At 39.5% G+C, this 21,980-nt stretch overlaps 1 protein-coding gene across 3 annotated transcripts; it reads right to left on the bottom strand.

Annotated features, from left to right (window-relative positions):
• Window positions 1-748: 748 nt before the first annotated feature.
• LOC111834750 (BMP/retinoic acid-inducible neural-specific protein 3-like) lies at window positions 749-20,732 on the bottom strand. Of its 3 annotated transcripts, none has more exons than XM_023794378.2 (8): window positions 20,174-20,732; window positions 19,518-19,789; window positions 15,017-15,207; window positions 14,553-14,737; window positions 8,203-8,308; window positions 7,653-7,889; window positions 5,237-5,459; window positions 749-2,608 (listed from the first exon to the last, which is right to left on the bottom strand). In XM_023794378.2, exons 2-8 carry the CDS (start codon window positions 19,739-19,741, stop codon window positions 1,540-1,542), a joined length of 2,235 nt encoding a protein of 744 aa, XP_023650146.2. In that variant the 5' UTR covers window positions 19,742-19,789; window positions 20,174-20,732; the 3' UTR covers window positions 749-1,539. The 3 variants fall into 3 exon arrangements, with proteins under 3 accessions (XP_023650146.2, XP_023650145.2, XP_072556076.1); XM_023794377.2 differs by having other exon boundaries at window positions 749-2,656; window positions 20,174-20,731; XM_072699975.1 differs by lacking the exon at window positions 20,174-20,732 and adding an exon at window positions 19,898-19,950 and having other exon boundaries at window positions 749-2,656.
• Window positions 20,733-21,980: the final 1,248 nt, after the last annotated feature.

The raw sequence follows: 21,980 nt of genomic DNA, 5'->3' as shown, positions 1-21,980 counted from the left end.
CAGTGCCTCCCTAGATAAATAGCAACTCGCACACTGCTTTCCAGAACAGTGTCATCGCTTTTGTTTCCCTTCCCCGCTGAAATGGCAATATTATATTTATTTATTCTGTCTTTTGTCACACCTCACCCCACATCCCCTCTTCATCTTAGACCCTGAAAAGGGAATTCCCAAAAATAACACTCTGTGTCACGCGCCCTGTGTGTCACGCGCCCTGTGTGTCACGCCCTGTGTTCCGCTCACAGGCTTCGCTGGCGCAATACGTAAATATCACATTCCGCTTCGTTGGTGTTTTCAGAAAAAAAGCAAACCATGCTTCAGGGCAAACACCCAAAAGTTTGTTGTTATGTACAGAAAGTATATATTCAATATTATTATGTACTATTATGTAGTTTACATGAATTCTATTCATGTTGCTGCTATATTATCGTATATTACAGATAGCCTATCCACGTATATACTGTGTCGTCTGCACTACGTGTGGTCCACATCCTTCCTCCGTGTTTGCACTCGTGTACTCAAACTGCACCTTACCCCTGTAAATGTGCACAAACAGCCCCCCTATATGCCTTATGTTGCACACTGGTCCCGGGGGAACAACGTCTCGTACCACTGTGTACTTGTGTTTGGCTTGCATGACAATAAAGTCCCACTTGACTTGACTTGAAGGTTGCTGAAGTTCCTTTTCTCAGAAAAAGAGAAAAAGTTACAATCCCAAATGTTACAGTAGAACACATTTATTTACTGTAATAGAACTGAATAGGCAGATTAAAGCAAAATTTCCCATGTCATATACTGTATAATTTTATCTGGTGCTTGATATCTAGACACACTCATACAATTTTAAGGCTTTCTGCGTAACAAGTCAACTGATTCAACTTGAGACTGAAATATATATGACTATATTTTAATAATACGTAAATAGGCATGCACTGTAGGAATATTTGGCAGGTAAAAATATAAGTTTATTTATATACACATATTTTGTCACGCTTTATCAAAAGTTCTAGAAATATCACGCACAGTACAACTGCCATCTTTACTGCCATCTGTTTATTTACAGCATGATTTTTCTTAAAATTACTTTGTTACAAAGATTGGTAGAAATATTAAGAGCAAGCAGAGTTAATGACATTAGTAAATGTGTACATAAAACTACAAAACAAACATTAAAAGTAGCTACAGTGATCTCTAGGCATGTGATAGTTTATTAACAGTGGACTGGGTTAATAATTATTTTTTAAAAATGTTGAAGAATCAGCAACATAGAAGTGGCATGCTAGAAAATAGTTAGAGTTCTTATTCAGAAATATATTTCAGTTATTGTAAGTTGTGAATGATCAATGGGATCTACATGCCATTCAACAGTAAAGATGATTTTCCCAAAGAGTGTTTTCACATCACAGATTTCTTTATGCAATTACTTTTTCCTCAAAAACAATAGCAATATTATCCAACATCATTCTGAAAGCACTGCTAAGCTTTCCCATAATAGTGTCAGATTTAGAAGTTGACAAATGTCTTATTTAGTACATTTATACATTAGCTACATAACTTAGTCGTTTCATATTCGATAGGACTTCGTTGTTTGGCACTGTAAGCTTGTAAAGCGGCGAAAATCCGGACAACTTCAGTGGCGGACAGCTTCAGCCGATGGCGGAGCAAACATGAGAACAAGTCGAGGATTTGTGGCCCAGGCGGAGACAGCCTGTTGACACGGTCTCGGATCTCTGTCAGCTGTAGCAGCGCCGAGTCCCTTGATCCCTGAGTGTACGGATAGTCCAGCTGTAGAATCAGGTCCTGAATTGCTTCCGGGTCAAAGTGCACACTGTAGCCAAACACTTGCATACTGTTGATTTTCATGTAGCCCAAGTTTTTGGATGTGTCCATGAAGTCCAGTGGCTCAAAATAGACAGTGCTGTTTTCATGAGCTGATGTCACCTTAACACGACTTCTCAGGTAGAGGTGAACTGTCTCGAAAAAGGTTTTCCATTTGTTGCCCAAAGTCAATGTCCAGTTGTAACAGTCGAGAGTTGTGTTTAACTTCGTCCTTTCCCAGTCTGGGTAGCTATTTTGATCAATGGGCATAATCCAACTTTCTGAGTGACTCCCACCAAAGGGATTGATATATACTGACAGCACTGGCTCTAGACTACTGTTCTTGCTGAAGCAGATCTGAAATGATATTCCTAGGAGCATGTGCACCCGGTTGGATTTGTACTTGTTGCTCTTCAACGTGAGCAACATCCGTTTCCTCCAAGATGGGTCAAACCAGCTGTTCATCCTCACCTCGTTACTGATGAAGATGGCGTGCACTGTGATGCGGCCATCTCGCTTCTGCAGCAGGTATTTGAGCTCCAGGTCCTGCAGGTCTGTCTCGAAGCTGATGTAGTGGTCCGTGGAATCGGGGACCTCAGGCCTGCAAGTTCCCTGACTGAGCATGTAGCCGTCGTTACAGGCAGCGCACCGCGTGCGATTCTCGTAAGCGCACGAGGCACAGAAGGCACCATCGCCGACCGTGCATGGGATGACGCCTTGACAGGACGAGTGTCCATATGGGCAGGAGCAACTGCGTGTCTCTTCCATGAAGCTCCCAATCTGATTGTTCTCACTGCAGTACATGATGGACAGGATATAATTCAGCCACTGGCTGAGAGATCTAATAATAACAATGATAAAAAGAGTTACATGCAGACATACGGTAGGGAACATATATATATATATATATATATATATATATATATATATATATATATATATATATGATTCTGTAGATATTAACATATATGTAGGAGTTCAACTTAAGCCTTATCATTGGTTTATACACACACACACACACACACACAAACACAGGTTTGTAATCATATCTTTGTGGGGACCTGAAAAATATATATGTGTGTGTGTGTGTGTAAGGGGTGGCCAATCTTATCCACAAAGGGCCGGTGTGTATGCAGGTTTTTGGGATAAGGTTTCGGTCAACCGTTCAAACTCAGGTGTGAAGACTCTTTGGCCGTTCAGTCCTATAATTAGTCATCTAATTAAGGAGCTGCAGCGAAAACCTGAACACCCAGCAGCCCTTTCTGGACAAGATATAGAGGGTGACACAATATTTCAAAACTCTGTGCCTCGTTCAGGGGTGCACTTCCCAAATATACGTCCATCAATCCATCCAGTTTTGACACAGTGAATCTCCAGAGTATCTGAGTTAGCCAAGTTGTGGGGGGTGGGGCTGAGCCCATTGCTATGATCTAATCAGACATATAACAGAACAAATATAACTCTGGGGAGGTGAAAGACTCGTTTGAGATCCCCACGTTGTTGACATTGGTGTGATTATGTATGTTCTGTTGATTTCTGTGGTGGAGTTTATTGGTACATATTACTGGAATGGGGGTAAACAAGAAATAATTAAGAAATAAGTTAGAAACCATATATGCACAACAAATGGCCTGTCAGGTTGATGCTGTTTGATGATAGTACTTACTTTTTTCATAATTCTATTATCACTGTGAGATTTTATTGTAAAAGTTATAAGAAAGCTTCAAATAAATACTTGTCATCAGTTACGCAGGCAAGCATGTATGGTCTGATCTTCCCCAGCAAGGAAGATGCTCTCCTGCCTTCCAAAATCATGCCAGCAGAATATGAAAATATTCATGAAGATGATCTCCCTGAGAGTAAGCAGGTGGGTGGGAATAGATGAGATCTCAACCACCTGTCAGTACTTTCAGGGACCAAGGGCGGAAAATTAAGTTCTTTACGTGCTTGCAATCATCTCCCATCAACCACCTGTTCTTTTTTTTTTTTTTTACAATATCTTCCAGGAACAAATTAAAAAGGTGTAAGATATGATGATATATAATGCTGATGAAATGTATTGGGCCACACAATTCACTGGGAAAAATGTGCCTTTAAACTCTGTATCTGTTTTGTATCCAGACAATATGGAGACATTACTATTATCTGTTATCTATTGTAGTTTATGATGTTTGCTGTTGTCATACCGGACCACTAATTTACAATATGATAGAATATGCATGTTCATAAACATATAATTGTTTTCAGTGTTTTTTTTAAGACCTTGAAGCAAGCTATCATGTTAATGTTAAAAGAGCTTGAAGCAAGTTTATCACGTTAATGCTAAAAATGAAGACATTTAATTAATGAGCAGCTTTAGTGAAAATGCCAGGCTGCATCCCATCTGTTTTTAAACACAGAACAATAATCATCTTCTCATGAAAACATTGTTAGGTTCAGCCCAGTTTTCAGCTCTATTAACTGAACATTTTCTTTCCCACAGACATTAACAGTTTATTTTGTCTGTGCGCTGAATTTATGCAAAGGTTTGAAACTGTAGGCAAGATATTCCAGAAGTGTGACTGCGGATGGGCAACTGATATAAAAACTGAAAAATATACAACACGGATTTTATAGTTTTTATAATGAAAATACATTCAGGTCACCAACATAAATGCTAGTTCTAGTCTAAGCATGTTTAATCCACTCATTTGTTGAACTTGTTTTCTTTGTTGTAGACTAACCGATTGAAGACTTTGCGTATGTGTTTAACTATTAAATGTCAGCATATCTTTTGTTGAATATATAGCATTAAAATATTAATGAGATGGCATCTTTCTCAAACAATGCAGGATGTAGCTACCTGTAGTCGTCATCACAGAGAATCTTCTGAGTAATTTTACATCACAAAACTATATGTGGAAACAGCCATGAATCATACATTTCACATATATTAGCTCAAATTATAGTGATGTTCATTTTACATCCACTTATAAGATTTTTCAGATATTATAAAAAACATAATTATGTAATGCGATGTGTGAAGAAGTGAATGTGAACCATGTAATGTATCTCACAGAGAAAAATGGATAAACTGATAGATCAATTTTTGTTTGGCGCGATAATCAGTAAATTCAACACTTAATTTAGAGGGAAACAGCTCCTGAGGGGTGATTAAAATACACCACCCCCCACTGAAGGGCCACCCGTTTTTATAGAAGGCTGCGGAGTGCTGTATTCTCAGTGTCAAAACTGTCGGAAGCTAGAACAGAATTTTGCACTACAGCATAAAATTATATCATAGTTTTCTTTTTTTTTTTTATGTTTTAATTTGTTGATAGAATAAAATATTCTTGGTTTCTCTGAGCTGGTCTTACCTAGTTACTGCGAAACAACATTTATACCGAGATGTGAAATTTGAAATGAAGCGCACGCCCCTTACCGTCCTTTCAGTGTGATGATTTTGGGCTGAGTGCTGCACCTCTTGCTGAGGGTAAAGAGCTTTCGAGTGATTCTTTGTGCTTTGCTTAGCAGCTGCTGCGTGCTCATCTCCAGCTGCTGGTACCTCTGATGAACATCAGGGTCTATCTTCCAGAAGTACTGGACGGCAGACGAGTTCAAAGCATAGAACGTTGGCAGCCTCCGCAGAAAATTCTGGAATTCAGCTGGAAAAAGCGTGGAGTGAGAACTCAGTTGGGGGTGATGGTCAGGACGCCAGCAAAAATGAATTTTGCTGAACTTACTTTCACGGAGAGCCTAGTGTGAAACTTCTGTTGTCAAATTACGGCATTGCGTTAATACCCAAAAAGAGGTATAACTAACAATGGGATTATGGGTGTATTTCTAAAGGACACAGCAAGAATTATCACAATGGTAGCAAGTGAAGCTGTCCCACACTGGGATGTGATACTGAAGTTGTCCCACCAAGGGGATATGAAATATGAGTGCTTCTGATTACTGCTGGAAGAATAAATTGCGCTGTTGACTTAAAACTAACAGCCTCACACAAGACAGCCCTTGATCCTGACCATAACAGTGCAAAGAAAATCAGTTCCAGACTGATCCTAGGAAGGAATTACGATAAACACTGGTTGAGGACTTTGTAACCATAGTTTGACCCCTGCTCAGACAGCTGACTGAACTTACAAGCACATTTTTGCAAGGTTCGAAAATGTAGTTTTACAGTCACAGCAAAATCAACAATGATTATTTGCTAGTTTGAGGTGCGATCAAATTAGAGTTCTGACATTATCTAAAATTTTCATTAAAATTTCACCCTGGAGCAACACTAAGTTTTTCTGAAGTATTTCATTCAGGTTGAAAATTCATAGATTTTCTATTGTAATGGCAGAATTGCTTAACTTTATAGTGATCTTGAGTATGACATTGCTGCTCTGGGGATAAGCTTACATTATAACAGCAAATGCTCAAACATATTTTATTATTTGAATTACAATTTACTCACAGTATTCACAACTCTGTAAATGATCTTGCTTTCATTCAGCATCCATTAATTTACCTTATAGTACCCCTATGGGCAGATTACCCTAGGGGAAACTGGGAAATAAATTTTACCTCTGAAATGGTAATATTTTGTTTCCTTAATCAAAAGTAACTTTCTTGCTATAAATCCTAGAAACTGCTGTAACTAGTGCATTAGCCAGTGTGATGGCATCTGGAGACAGACAGACAGTATACTCAGAGACTACAAAGAGAGACCAGACGCTTTTCATTTTTCTGTGTAGGCGAGCGTACTGCAAGGTGGCAGCTCTCAAATATTTATTAAATTATACAAAGTAGTAAATGCTGGTGTTGACAAGCTATCAGCCTCCTAACGACACTATTCACTCAGACTACGCTCAGCAGCTAAACAATAGCCTGCTATTGACTGTAATGCAGAACCTAAAGAAGTCTAGATGCAAAGGAGGACCTGAAACAAAATTCTGTTTGCAGCTACCAGACGACACTCCTAGCTGTCTAGGCTGACACTTAATTTGATTTGACGCAGATTTCTACCTAATTTATGTATTTGTTTAATGGATTGAAAACATCAGTCTTTTCCCATAATGCAGACTGATGGTATTAATGGTGCATTTCCCTTTTCCTCTGCTTTGAAGCTGTCAAATAGAGGAGGTCTTATTTGTTTTTGTTAGTTTTAAATATATTAAAAATTATACTGAATTATTACAATAAAACATATACTTGTCTTATATTTTCATTATATAGCTATGATATTCATCTGTGATGGGTTGGAGTTACGACTTGCAACAAAACCTCCATTGTTATTGATAAGCTATGTTATGCAACTAACTTAGTGTAAACATCGGTTGAACTGTAAGCTATGTGGCTTTATATTGCTTTTATGTTGTTTTCACTTAAATCACTTGTGTTTTTTTTTATTTCACTGGCTGTTTCCTTGCTTTAAGTGCCACTTTTCATTTTCTTAATACACACTGAAAATAATGTTTAGACAAAAGCAATTCTATTGAAAGTTACACAAGATTACACTTTAACCCCATCTTTGCTATAATTAGTGCAGTCATACTTAGTTGGTGCTGTGACTCGGGGTGGCATTCAGCATTGGGTGGCATTTGAATTTAAGTTCAATTGTCACAGACGCTGACCTTCTGCCTTAAGTAAAATGTTACTGTGAGTTCTGTCTCAAAACTTCCTCTCCAGTTTTGGCTGCGCGTTTGTATCCGTGTATTCTGTGCTCCTTTGCTGCTGTGAGTACCAGAGCTCCCCAGGGACGAATAACACCTGTCTGTCTATATAGCCATTTACGTCGCTACGCTAACCCAAGCTACGCCCCGAGTTTCTTTGGTCTCCCGACCCCTGCCACAAAGACGGTCCCGTACCGGATTCTTCGAACTCGTGGCTGGCCGTGCCGCCGGCCTCCTGAAGGTGCAGCAGCCTGTCCTCCATGGTACGAATATCCACCCGGGGGCAGTTGCACTGGGGGGAGCCGGGGCTGCACTGGCACCAGCAGTCATTCTCTCTACAAACAAACTCACCCTCAGAGTTACAGGCGACGTAGCTAAGGGCCGCCTGCACGAAGCGGATCCTCAAGTACTCGGGCAGAATTACCTGTATTCCTAGAGAAGAACGAGTACAGGGTTACTGGGAGACTAAAGATGACAAACATGAAACCAAGATTGTAAATGCTGTACTTTTTCTACAATCATCATAAGCATCTGTATTTAATTGCTATTAAATTAGTGGAGAACCATCTAATGAACCATCCGTAAATCTGAATATACAATATTCTTAAAGCATCAGTAGAGATCATTCATGTTAATTCTGCATAGCTAATTTCTTTATCACATTCGTCATTTTTATCAATTACTGAAAATCACAATATGAAAATGTATCAATGACAAATTATAGTCAGGCTTAGTTGTAGTCTACCTTGTAAATAAATCTTGTTTTCAGGACTTTGAACCAGAACAGAACTGACAGAATCAAGGTTGTCATAGTTACTGCATCCGAGAGGGCCTGTCCTGGTTTCAGTCACCTAAAGGGAAGATGGAGAAAAGTTTGAGGAAAAGCCTACGGGATCTTTAAATATGCAGATTACTTGCGGCATGTTGTATAAAACATGATTAAGCTAACTATTACCTCTTCTGCAAAATGATTTTGTTTTGTCTCCTATATCATATAAAATCCAAAATTATGATGTTACACTTCTTATATAGACAGAACTCAGTCCTCCCAGAAATCTCTTTTAAATAACTCCAACCCAGCAATACAAAGTATTTCTTTCTGTTTAATTATCTATTATCTATAATTACCAGTGAGGATTGCCAATTAACTTTCCTGCATAAAATATAAAGACATCTACAAGCTGAATCTTAACTCATCTTGGAGAATGATTTGTTTCCTGTACAATCATACTATACATATTTTTCTATATGCTCCTGTAGGGCTAATGTTGAACTTCATTTATGTATTGAATTATATATTACGTATATATACATACTTATGCACACCAGTAATTGACTGAGCGTCAATATGACTGAAAACAGGCAGCAGGCCGTAAGTAGCTTTAGCGCTAAAGGGAGCAACAGTTTTCCTTTGATGACCTCATTGATTAACAATATAGCAGCAAACAGCCCAGTGTGGTAATGAGACTGGCTGATCGCAGGGTGTCACATTCAGCAATGTTACAAAAAATGACGGGAGTCCACAGTGCTATTATTTCGCATTGTATCCGGTTCAGCTACCGCTACCATCCGTCACGACGGCAACAGAGCAAAGGGACAGCCCCGAAACACAGTGCCTCTGAAAGCATCAAAGGCATCTGCGCGCGTGAGACGCCGCGTTTCTGACAACACGCTGACAAACCGAGCTGAGACGGCGTCTTTGTTCTCTGTTCAGCGGTACGCTGGTATGATCACAACCACGGCTCAATCATTCCTGACAAAATTGTGATTTAACCCTACTGTAAATCAAGACTCCTCTGGCATATCCAAAGACAAACTGGCAGCCCCGGGGCAAATATATCACTGCCCTGTCACTTACAAATGATCCCCCTAGCTACACTGGCTTCTTCTAACACCGTCCCATAGCACTAATAAGAGTGTCCACATCACCATATATTGTAGATTAATGACGACTCGCGTTTTCCAACAAAGAAGCGACAGTTTCCCTATGTGTGCAGAAAAGTTCTCTCTTTGACATAAACTTTAAGGTCATTCTTATTAAGAACAGAAAAAGGAACACACTTACGCAACACCCATTCATAATGTGTAAAAAATGTCATTTCTTCAACCATCCATCCATTTATGTATTTGTCAGTATTCTTCTACACCACCTTGAGATTGTGCCTAAATAGCAGTGAAATGGAGGGTAACAAAGGAAACGTCACTTGTGGGTAGTGACTGTCCTTTTAAAACAGTGTCCATGCAACTGCATTGATCAGTGGGTTAATGTGTGACACAGAACACGTTCAACTTAAAGCAGAAGCTGAACAAATAATTTATCGGCTTAAGATTTCTTTGAATTTCAATGTGACTATCTTAGTTTGCTGAGCAATACGTACATCTTCAAGTACATACATAGTGCATAAGGGCACATTATAAGTAGGAGTCAATGTTTATAATTAAACATGGCCATATTCCTATTAGTTAATCCTAATCACTCTGTGGATCACTCTAGAATTTTTAAATTGTAGTTTAATCGTGGTTGTGCTAGCAGAAGACTCTAACACAGCAGTACACAATAATAAGGTGAAGCAGGAGACACTGGGAGTGACCAAAAACCTTGAATCGGGAATCTCATGAATCGCAGGATGACATCAAGTGATCTTCAAAAGGAATGGGAAACATTAAGTGCAGGTGTGAAGTGCACTGCTAGGACAGTGTGTATCAGGCTCCTAGAAGCTGGACTGAAGCCCCATAAAGCAAGGAAGAAGTCCTTCATTAATGAGAAACAGGGAAGAACCAGGCTGTGTGTGTGTGTGTGTGTGTGTGTGTGTATATATACACATGGCTGGATATACATCCACAGAAAATTTTTCAGCTTAACACCTGACACTTCGTGTGGTTTTATATTTGACGAGACCAGTAATTTAATTTGCATCAAATTACATCAGATGCTAAAATAACAAAAATTGGCATTAATATTCCAGCATGATTATTAAACAGTATATGGGTCAGTGACGGCTTCTCACAGGGGGAAAGCAAGTCACTCTCCCACTTCAACTTTACGGCCTGTGTGGTCTAGGTTATATATAAAAGTGAATGCAGTGGACTGAAATTAACTGGATTTTATACAGTGATTCGTTAACAACTGCTATCCATCAATGACTAAAGTCTATAACTGAAGCGATATAAAGAAACAGAGCTGCATCTCATTCCTACAGTGTTGGCTAAAATAGGTTTATGTAATGAGCTTATATTGTAATTCTTTAATTGCAACTGTAATCATACAAATAATTAATGTGCTTCCAGAACATTAGAACAGCATACTTCTTACTGTATATTCTGTACAATTCTGGATTCTAGGAAGAACTTGGTTTTATTAACATATTGGATTATTTAGCAGTTTATTTTCCCCAGAATCTGCTGGCGATCCAGGCACACGGCATTGCATACTGTGGGTAGGATGCCAGCCTATCACAGGACACACAGGATTCACCTAAAGAACGTGTCCATGGACTGTAGAAGGAAGCACATGCAAATGGCGGGAGAAGATGCAACTGCAGGCACAGAACCAGGGCAGAGATCAAACCCAGAGTACTGGAGGTATAAAACCAGTATTGGACCAGCAGAGCCAATGGGCCACTCTTCCATTATCAAGATATATTTGACCAATATACTGCAAATCTATCTATTGTATTATTTTATTTTCTTCACATTGTGTTATGCGTCACAGCCTCCAATAGGAATATAAATATGAGTGTGAGATAATGAAAGAGATAATGGCGTAAGAGATGCTTTCACTGAGATGGCAAGCAGAAGCACAGGAGTGGGAGGATGGAGAGAGGACTTTATTGGGGTTTTGGGACTTTTACTATGAAACGGAAGGGGGCCCATATGGGCACTGGCAGAGTCGAAAGGCACAGGGACACCAGAAGGACACAGTGTTTGGGCAAGTAAGACTGGGTCAGACTTTTATGTCATCCTTTATATCATCAATAAAATGGCTGCAGATGTGCCACAGTGGAGGCTCTGGAATATTCTCGGGGGGTACTGGAGAGGAGGAAATTAAATAGGTGGGGGTGAGGCATCCTTTTTCTTTCTACTAAGTGCACAAAATTAAAAACACCATATTTTCATAAATGACACAATAATTGTGATTTGTGAACATTCATGCAAATATAGCTGCATCACATGCATCAGAGAGAACTGTGTTTCGTGTTCTGTGGACGACATCACTGAGAGCCAATGAAAAAGGGGGGAGCATCCGGGGCCGGTATGCAATCCGATTTCGGTAAAATGGGTGCCCCCCTAGTCACCCCATGAGTTCCATCACTGGGGCACAAAGATCCCATCCCCCCCCGACACATCCACACCCCATCATCTTACGCCAAGCCATGCTAAAACTGGCAGGAGACGATTAAGGGAATTAAACCGCAGTTGCGACATCCAGCGTCATCCCAGCTCCGTAAATTAATCTGCGTTACACTCCATATGAGATTTGTCTAGTGCGCTGGCTGAGAAATTCCTTTCCGCCTCACCCCTGAAGTTGCTTTGCAGGATCTCCCCCCGGCGACGTCGGAACGTGAAGGGGAAGGAATTCGTCAAGCTTTGCTTCCTCACAGCTTGAGCACAAAATGCTTGGCTGATGACCCACAAAAACACCCAAAACCGACAATGGCAATCTGCCCAGTTGAAAATCCTGCCTACTTAGAAAATGCCATTGTCAACGAGACATCAACAACAATCAGATGTGCTCATTTACCAAAATCCAACCCATATATTCTTATTCAAAGCAGTCACCCTAATGGATCCGAACCGAGAGAAAAATGAGATTGATCCTCAGTTCTCAAGAAATTAATGAAAATATGTAGATCAATGTAGCTTGTATCTTCGTCACTGTAGTCTTTGTAGACAGTCAGCCAGAATGATTCTGTTGCCTGTAAGCTATGCCAGCTGTAACATACTCCTTGTTGCCCAGCCGTCCTTTTTAAGTCTTGCTTAAGGCATTTGGAGGAAGAAAAAGAAAGAAAAACTACCGTTTAAATGTCCCTTCTGTAGTTTATAACAGAGTTGCTATAAAAGCATTCTATTTGTGCATAATGACAATGTGCTACAGCTAAAGCATAAGATTGATGTCACTGCACTGACAGGCAAGTAGCTATGATAGACATGCTATCAAATATACAAATTACAGCGTCAAGGGCAGCCTGATGGCGAGAAAAGACAAAATACTGGTTTCTTAAGTAAAAAAATAACGTATCTCAATATTGAGCCAGTGTAAACCACTGTGAGTGGAAAGGACACGACAAACAAAGCAGGAAATCTACGCCAAAACAGCACGATGGCTAAATTCCCTCAGCACCACTTTATTATTTTGCCTTTTAGCTGCGATGGAAACGTTAAGTGCTCATTCATTTAAACTATTAACCTCGCAGCATAAATATCAGGCCTGGTGGCCCCCTCCACGGCTGCAGATAAATCCCCGGGGATATGAAGAGCCGACCAGCTAAACGGGAGAGAATGATGTCTACACATCACCACAGCCCCAGAGCCCAGAAACACACCACGGTGCTCTTATTCTACGCAGGAGTAAAGGAAAAACAAATAAAATTAATGAAAAAAAAAGATTAATGCAAATATTAATTGCAGATACCCTCTTTGGTCATGGCTGTATTCACCTCTTCAGGCATAATTAAATACATTAAGCATACAAATGCGTTCAGTCTAATTCAGATTTGTATTTGAATTGCAAATATAATGTAACATTATCATAATCGCCAGCTGATTTCTTTGTGTTTACTTTCATTAATAAATTCAATTAGCCCGCCCCATGCTTGCTTACTCTGAACCATGCTCCAGTTGGTGCATTGTAGTTTTGAGTTATAACTGCAGTAAACAATAGAAATCAGCCGCTATAAAAGTGTAGTTGTAAATCCCATCTATGATGCTTTATGAAGAGCAGTCCTTTCTGTGTAAAAAAAATCTCTTACTGAGTGAACCTAAGGTCCTCTTCTGCTATCTGTAATTGTTTTACTCACATTTAATTCACTTGATGGTGAATGCTACTCTGTGGATTATGCTTATGAATGTGGTACAGCTGTCCGCGTATAGATGTTCAGAAAAAATAGCCATTTATTTATATGCATTTCTGTTGAGCAAAGAAAATTCACGTTTCACTGCCAACATTATACATTAATGTCTTTAAGTGGTCATAATCTTCTATTTTTATATAATGCTTTTTGAAGTGTTTAAGAATTGTTTTTGCACTGGAAGCTTTGCCTCAGTTTTTATCAGAAAGAGGAGAGTTCTGTCTTGTTAGTGCCATTAATGTTTGTGAACAAATAATTGCACTCAAGTAGTCATCCTGAATAATTCCTTTTAACAGGAGGAAACTGGCGTGCAGAGATGTCTCCTGTGGGCTGCATTGTCGCCATTACCTTTCGCTTGAAAAACACAGGAGTGTGAAACTTGAATATTTTGAGTATTTTTCTTGTAGATTACCAGCTCTCAGTTTCTTTCAGCCCTTTTCAAACTTTACACCAGCACAAAGAAAATCAGCTCAGCTTACAAAGGGAGATACCAGTCCCAAGTAATTAAACCTCTACAAAAATGCAAGCCAAGCCAAGCCAAGCGAGTTCTATTGTACCATTTAACATTCATTACTTAACATTACTCAAGTAGTATCAATAATCAATATTAATTTGACTTTTAAAAAACATCTTAAAACTTTACTTCCCTTAAGTCCATTTCTCAACCACTGTGCTAGCTGATTACTTAAATATGGAGCGTGGCTATAAGACTCATGGGAGGCTAACTTACACAAAAATGTTCTTAGGGCAGAAGGAAAAAAGATTGGTTTAGAGAGATAACCAATCAGATTGTAGAGGAGGTGGGTCGAAGCAACTAGAGGAGGCGAGACCAACCAATCAGATGTCTTGGTCCCTCCTCCTCTACAATCTAATTCGTTATCTCTCTGAACCAATCATTTTTCCTTCTGCCCTTAGAACATTTTTGTGTAAGTAAAACTTAAGTCAATTCCTCAACCACTGTGCTAGCTGATGACTTAAATATTGAGTGTTGCTATAAGAAATATTAGACTGAAAAATGTCATATTACCTTGATGGCAGTGGAGGCTATTTGCAGGTGGTGGAGCTTTCTCAGTGTACTCTCCCTGTCTGTGAAGTATGAGGCTGCCAGTTGGTGCAGAGTCTCCAAGGTCACTGTTGTGCTATTGGGGTCCCCCACGTCCGCCACCCGCCCCAGCTTCCTCTTATCCACGAATATGGTCAGCGACTCCTCACCTGTGCAGCCAGAGCACATTGAAAGGTGAAGTGTGAGACCGAGGAACTGCATTACTGTGGGCATTTTGCTTGGTAAATGTCCGGAGGACGGCAACAATGAAGCCATTACACATAATTAAATAACATCTCACTGCAAAATGGAACAAACCAAAAGAAATACTTGACAACACAGGTAAACATCCCGGTACATTTTCAAATTTTCACGTTTTAAAAAGATAAAAGTATTTTAAAAAAATTTTTTTTACAAAATAATTCATCAACTTCTTAGTTTTTTTTTACCTCCAAGTGTAGCAGAGAGCAGAAAATGGGTGCCATATTTTTTGATGATATTCTCTGTAATCTTCCTGAGGCTGGGTCTTCTCCCAAGCAATCGGATACTCTGCATAAACTCAGGGTCAAGAGGGAGGACGAAGCCATTGTTGTCCAACCTCTCTAGTGCCAAGCTGTTGACCTTCCAACGTCCAAACTCCCTGGGAAGTACAGAAAATGCGTTACATCAGCCGTCCTCTCCTGTGAATGCAATAAAAAGATCTAACGAAGCAGAGACGAGTTATCTGCTGCCAGATATAAATGTGAATACTTTTAGGTGTCCTGTTAATTTTTGTCATTTTTTGCCTGTCTGTGGGTCACACTGTACTTGTCAACAGCAGTAACAGCAAGACTTTAGCAGCAGTTTATACCAACTAGGACCAATCAAAGAAAAACAGTTCAATGTTCAGTTTAAAGCTGCAATATCACAATTCACGAACATTAACTACATTTATTCCCGACTGCTCTATGCTACTATTTGCATTATAATTGTTCTTACAACACTGTCAATGTTGACACTCTTGTGATTTTATTTAAGGTCTTTTAATTGTGCATTTTGCCCAGTTTATCAATGTACTGCATTACTGTTTATGATTTGTCAATTCTACTATAGTATTAGTGTTAGAAATACTGGATATTTTTTTATTTTTCCAAATTACTTTATCATGACTTGAACAAAGTCACACTTGTTTGTATCTGTACATAATCTCCTCTGCAGTAATTCTGTTGTGGTTGTTCTGTAAACAAACCTCTGACAAATTATCAGGAATATTGAATGCAGTTAACTCCTCTGCCCCATGCCGTCGATCAAATTACCCCAATGAAAAGCATTCTAAAAAAATAATTGAACAATCAACTAATTATGCCTTGTTTTATGTCAATTCATCTACATAATGGGGACAATTACAGGCACTGGTGGCACAGAGGTGTGAAAAGGGATCTTAACCATGATTGACTTTGTGTCTTGTGGCAAAGCTGGATGGGCATTTATGGATTGCATGGTGTGTCAGAACTGTGGCCCCCTGCATTGAGGAATAGGGGGGGCTCTGTGAAGAACTACCTGACAAGCTTCTAACTGAGACCTGGGGCAACACAATCAGAGCAGGAATTTGTATCAAAAAGTAAGGAATAATTTGAACATATAAATGGGAATAAACCTAGGAGTTGTTAGTCTTTATGATTCAGAAGGCGCATTTCAAAGGAAAACGTCAATGAATCGTATGCGATCAAAGTCTTTATTAAGCTTTCAGATTTGCATAGGTTTTTAAAGTTTGGTTATAGCAAAAATTCCAATTAGCATCAAAATGTATCAAGCATTGTGAAGAAGTCAGCATGACATCAAAAACAATGCTTCTTCTTCGCATTTTAGCTCATATGCATTGCTTTTCTTAGAAATGAGTAACTGAAAGCAGATTTACTCAAGGCAATATTCTATGTTTATGCTCAGTCCCTTACACTAAATTCTTTTCATAAGGTCTTAATGCCATCGACTATAATTATACATTATATTTATTATATTTCTTGATTTTAAACAAATCAAGAAAATAACAGGTAGTGAAGGACCAATATAACAGCATCACTTGCAATTCCTTCACATATGTATACATCTCTTCCTGTGGGAACCTCAGTGTCTCTGCCCAGATATCTTCCTATGATTCTGATGTCGTTTATTATTAGTTTTTACTTGATGTTAGCCAGGGAGCCGGATCTCTGCACGGGAATCTCAGACTAATTACTTTAAATTTAATCCCAATGAACTTAGAAGATCTCCAGATGACAGTTCTAACTACTTCAAAGTTCAGTCTGATTAATCATTGGCATCCAGTCTTTACCGGCTCGTTAAAGCACTGACATTTGACAGAGCTGAATAAATGTGACTGAAAACAGGCGGTTTTATTAACGGTTAAAGTTGTTCATTTACACTAACGATACCGGGGTATTTTCAGTTGAGTGAAGAGCCGTCAGTGACAGGGAGACTCTGCTCAGCACATACGGCAGGAAAAACTCTATCCTAAAGTTCAGGTGACGCATGTCGATAGATGGGTGACTGATCCCCTCTGGCGATAAGGGACGTTCGGCTCCTACTAGAAGAGCTGGTTGCCATGTGCGAGAACAACCTGTGTACATAAAGGTGGATGCTACACTGCTGGACATTGAGTAACTCAACATGTAGAACAATGTGCTAACAATACAAAGGTCACAGGTTCAAAACAATAGGAGTAAACATCTATCGTAAGCCATCACTCTACTGCAAGTCACTTTGGATAAAAGTGTAGCGCAATTCGTAATTTGGATCTGATGCTAAATAAATAAACAGAACAAATGATTATACTGAGTCTATGGGAGGGGTTAGGGGCTTGCAATGTGCATTGAGTAAAACACAGTATTGCAAACATTATTTCACAGTTTGCTGTGTCCGTTTTCTTTAGCAAGGCAAGCCTGCTCTGGCATTTCCATTCAGTATCTCATCCAGGATGTTCCCCCGCCTTGTGCCGTGTGCGACCTGGGACGGACTCAAGCCCCCCCCCCCCCCCCGATCGACCCTCCACTGGATAATCAGCTGGAGGATGACTGGATGGATAGCTCTCAACTGAGATATTTTTAAAAATTCATTATCATCTCGCACACACTACACACCGTAAATGAAACACTTCATATAAAACTTAGAAACGGTTATATTCTATTAAAATTTTATGACGCAGACTCTAACACAATTACTATTATTCAGATGCAGAGGTGTGTTTCTGAGAGACAAAGCCATTACTCCCTTAGCACAGAATGCTAATTACATTTGGCTGAAGTGAAATCAGCCAAATTTAAAATGAAATCAGCTATCGACATATAGTATAAGCATAGTAGAATATACTACATAGAGTATGTATATTACATAGAGTACACTATAAGCATAGAGTATACTATAAATATATATCAACTCACTTTATGCTATATAGAAATCACAGAATATTATCCTTCAATGAACAAGCTATGTAAAATAGCCTAATTAATGGATGGATTTTAACTGGAGTACAAAGCAAACTCAGTTTTCATACAAAACTGCAAGTAAAAAAAAACTGTTGCATGGTATTTAAATTGCTGCATTTAGCTGTCTTATTTACATTCATTAAGTTAAAGAGGCAGCAGCTAGCATAATGCTTGAGGATGTGGTTTGATAAGCAGTGATACAACCTGCTCATCTCCATATTTCACACCTGCCGAAGACAGGCTTTCGGCCAGAGGAATACATTACAATCAAGGAGCTAAGGTGTCCATTACGTGACAACCACTGCGGCTTAAGAGGTGATGAAGTGAAGGGGGGGGAGGGGGGTGTTCCACGAAGGGGATTTCTCAGTTAGCTGGGTTAACTGAGGATAGAAATCATGACCGTCCAATAGGAATGCCCCTTACCTAATTCTTGTTGGATGATCATTACGTCTGGCTTAAGTTAACTCAACAGAGAAATCCTACTTTTTGGAACATCCCCCCAGATGCCGTTGCCTTCACTGCACTGCTTAACCTGCAGAGTTTCAATAACATTTATCCAGATATGTAAAAGTCTAAAGTTAGAAATGACAGCATGTGAAAAATGATATACAAATGTGTCTGCATGGGTCTATGTATTATATAATTCAGACAAACTTAATTAAAAGCAAAGTACTTTAAATGACCCATTCTTTGAAATGCAATATACCTGAAGTGCTGGAACATAAAATGAGAGCTTACGTAGTCAATTTTTAATGAGACGAGAGAAAGAAAATAACTTCTATATTTGAACAATTAGATTAGGGCGCAGTGCATTCCTGCTCTTACCGGTAGGGGGCGATAAGGCATTGTGTAGCTATTGTAAATAAGAGCGCTCTAACTTCTAACAAAAGGGCCAATGGAACATCTGAAAATATTCGGGATCTACAGGAGGTCTGTATAACCCAAATGCTACACATCCATCTGTGCCTGGCAATGCCGAGAAGACTGGCTGCCAAAACACGGGTCAGCCAAACTCAAATCATTTGGCATCAACTTCTTTTTCCCGATGCACGAAGCATGATATCTTTACGGGAAAAACTGGGGGACTGGTGCTTTTGCAAAATTAATCAGATCATTTTAAAACCAAATATTTAATCGTAACATGTCCTAACGCAAGATCAGCCACTCACTATATGCCTCCCAAGTGGCAGTTCGAGATGAGGCCAGTAGATCTGATCCAGTAGTCCTCAACTCGTATGAACTAATCTGACAGATTTAACACCACTGCTATCGTAAAGACAAGATCAGCTATGCAAAACGTCGACCAGACCACTGCAATCCAGTCGCTAATTTCTCCTGTTAATAGGCCTAAAATTTGACTAATACATGCATTCACATGCATAAACCATTACTCATATTGTATTCTCGCTAAACAAAATTGTGTATATGATTATTAATGGAAAAGGAAATACACTTATAATAGTCTCCTTGCACGGTAATGCAATGTCACCTGTAAATCTTGTACTTAGTGGTGTAACCCTGTTGGTAGCGCTCCACGAACTCCGTGAATTGCTGAGAGTGATGAAAGGGCCCTTTATCGGAGAGGAGCCATCCAAGGGGGCCGGCATGGCTGGAGGTGCTGGCGGCAGTGAGAAGGCAGCAGTGGAGGCTGAGTGTGACGCACTGCCATAGACACATCAGCGCCGGTTTAACAGCGATGCCCCGGCAGCTCATACTTCCCCCCGAATCTCTTCATTCTTCCGAAACTTTGTGCGCTCCCTCCTGCAAACACGAGACACTATTAAAAAAACGCCCGCATTTACACCGCGTGTTTAAAAATCCGCATTTTCAAGTATTTTTCGCCAAGATAAGCATTTCCGTGTCCCTCACCGCGTAAAATATTTTTCCCACGCTGTTTCCAGTAATACATTTTTTTTAAAGTGTCCATTCTTTAGTTAACATCGGTAAACAGGAACTTGACGTTAAGTGTTCAGCGTTGTTCCAGATTCCAGTCACTCTAACATAATATCAAGGTGTCCGAGTAAAAAACATGTAGGCTATATATATATGCTAACCAAATTCCCAGGCGTTTTAATCACGCTTGGTAAAGATTTCTTTTGTGCACACATTCTTTCACACACACTCACAGATGCACACACAGATTACCTGCTTTTTAAAGCTTTCTGGATTGAGATCGCTATCGGTGAAGTTTGGAAACATCACAGGCAAGTAATACATCTGCGCTGAATCAAATGCAGTAAATCAGTGCGTGTCCGTGTTGACGCGGCTGTGATCTCAGGGAGGAAAATGCTCAGTTGTCCACAATGCAGAAGCACGCAGAGTGACAGAAATCCCCCACAAAAAACCCTAAAATGCACAGGAACCGCATCTAAGAGCGGGTTCTGGCGCGGATCATCCAAGCAGTACTGTACATTCCCATAGGAAAAAAATAAGGATGATAAAGAAACATACACGGAAGTGTGTTTAATTATAATCTATCTTGTGAACAATCATCTCGAGTCCGCCTTGAATGTTATCAAAAGCGCATCTGCGGCACAAGGTACATGCTGTATTTTATCAGCAATCCCAGGACAAAAAAAGGAAACCTGCAGTCTGAGATGTTTTTAGACCGCTAAGTGTCGGTCATGCACTCCGGGTGAACTTAGAAAGTAGCGGTATATTCTGGCACTGGCCCGCCGCTCCCTCGCAGCTCGGCTCGGCGTCCGCATCACTCCCCTATCGGACGCTCTTTTATCCCCATTGGTCGCACAGCACGGCGGAGGGAGGGCAAAGTCACTCTTTAAATAAGTCATCTAGGTGCCGTTCAACAGCAAAAGTAAAAGTGAATTAAGTTATCAGTGTAGTAGCTTACATTTATTATAGGCAATGCATAACATGCGTGTAACTGTCTTTCGGATATTTTAATATTTAAATTACAATTAAAGGTATTACTGAAGCACTAAAGTGAAACAATTGATTTGAAACAATAACAGCGACAATTACGGTGATAATTGCTGGATAATATACAGTAATAAAAATGAATAACAACATGGGACGCGTTTAAAGGTTACTGACTTAATATTTAATTACATATAATGCGTGATATAGGCCTAGAAGACAGTTTCATCCTAACCTAGATATAATATTGACATCGTTGTACTTTTCCCCGTACAGTATAGTGGATGTTGACTGAAATAGTTCAGCTTAAGTGCCTAAATGAGTCTTCAATCTGTACCCTGTTTAAAAATCAGCTTGTGTAACGGATGTCCTACGAATATGAATTAATCCTAATTAGATACTGTACGTTACACAGCGATAATCGACGTCTTTTCCACTCATGGACCTTTAATAGACATGTCTTATAGAAACACACATGATCACACTTCAAAGCTCTTGACACATTATGCATTTATTAGACTGTATATTGGTACGGTAGCAATTAGATACCCAGCTCAATGAGTAGTACAGCAACCTTCGACTGCATTAACTGTTTTGTGTTACTGTTGCGAAATAACACGTTTTTCCTAATCATGAGCACTTGTTACCACAGCAATTCATATGACGGTGTGAATTAAGGTGGCATATTATGTAGTTTTTCAGAATCAGCACCGACTACGCATAGAGCATAAATCATTTTATTAATGACATTTTATTGCACATAATTTAGAGGTAATTGTCATATCAAACTGTCGGCTTATAAACACTCCTTAAAAAGGTTAAAAACCCGACTGGTTAATTTAGCTTAGAACTGTTTGTGCTGTTCAAGGACAGAGAGAGGATACATCACAAAGACAGAGTGTATATTCCTGAAGAGGTAAAACCTAATTATGACAAGTAGACATTCATGCATGACACGAGTCATACGGAGGTGACGCTTAAGAAATGTCTTTGCGGTAGAGAGCAAAGGTAATATTTTACTTAACCTGAATTTTGTTATCCAATAATTAGAGTTTTGAGCTGGTTTTTTTATTGT

This window comes from Paramormyrops kingsleyae, chromosome 15 (assembly GCF_048594095.1).
Source record: "Paramormyrops kingsleyae isolate MSU_618 chromosome 15, PKINGS_0.4, whole genome shotgun sequence".
Lineage (NCBI taxonomy): Eukaryota > Metazoa > Chordata > Actinopteri > Osteoglossiformes > Mormyridae > Paramormyrops > Paramormyrops kingsleyae.
The sequence above is the reverse complement of the archived record's forward strand: the minus strand, read 5'-3'. Positions and strand labels throughout refer to the sequence as shown.

What these genes read in the sequence shown, in the direction of transcription:
- LOC111834750 (XM_023794377.2), bottom strand. Translation starts at nt 19,741, where the DNA reads ATGAGCTGCCGGGGCATCGCTGTTAAACCGGCGCTGATGTGTCTATGG. An exon ending in GCTCTCTGCTACACTTGGAG is followed by an intron (nt 14,738 to 15,016) that starts GTAAAAAAAAAC and finishes CTGGCTGCACAG; the next exon opens with GTGAGGAGTCGCTGACCATA. An exon ending in CCACGAGTTCGAAGAATCCG is followed by an intron (nt 5,460 to 7,652) that starts GTACGGGACCGT and finishes CGCTTTTTCCAG; the next exon opens with CTGAATTCCAGAATTTTCTG.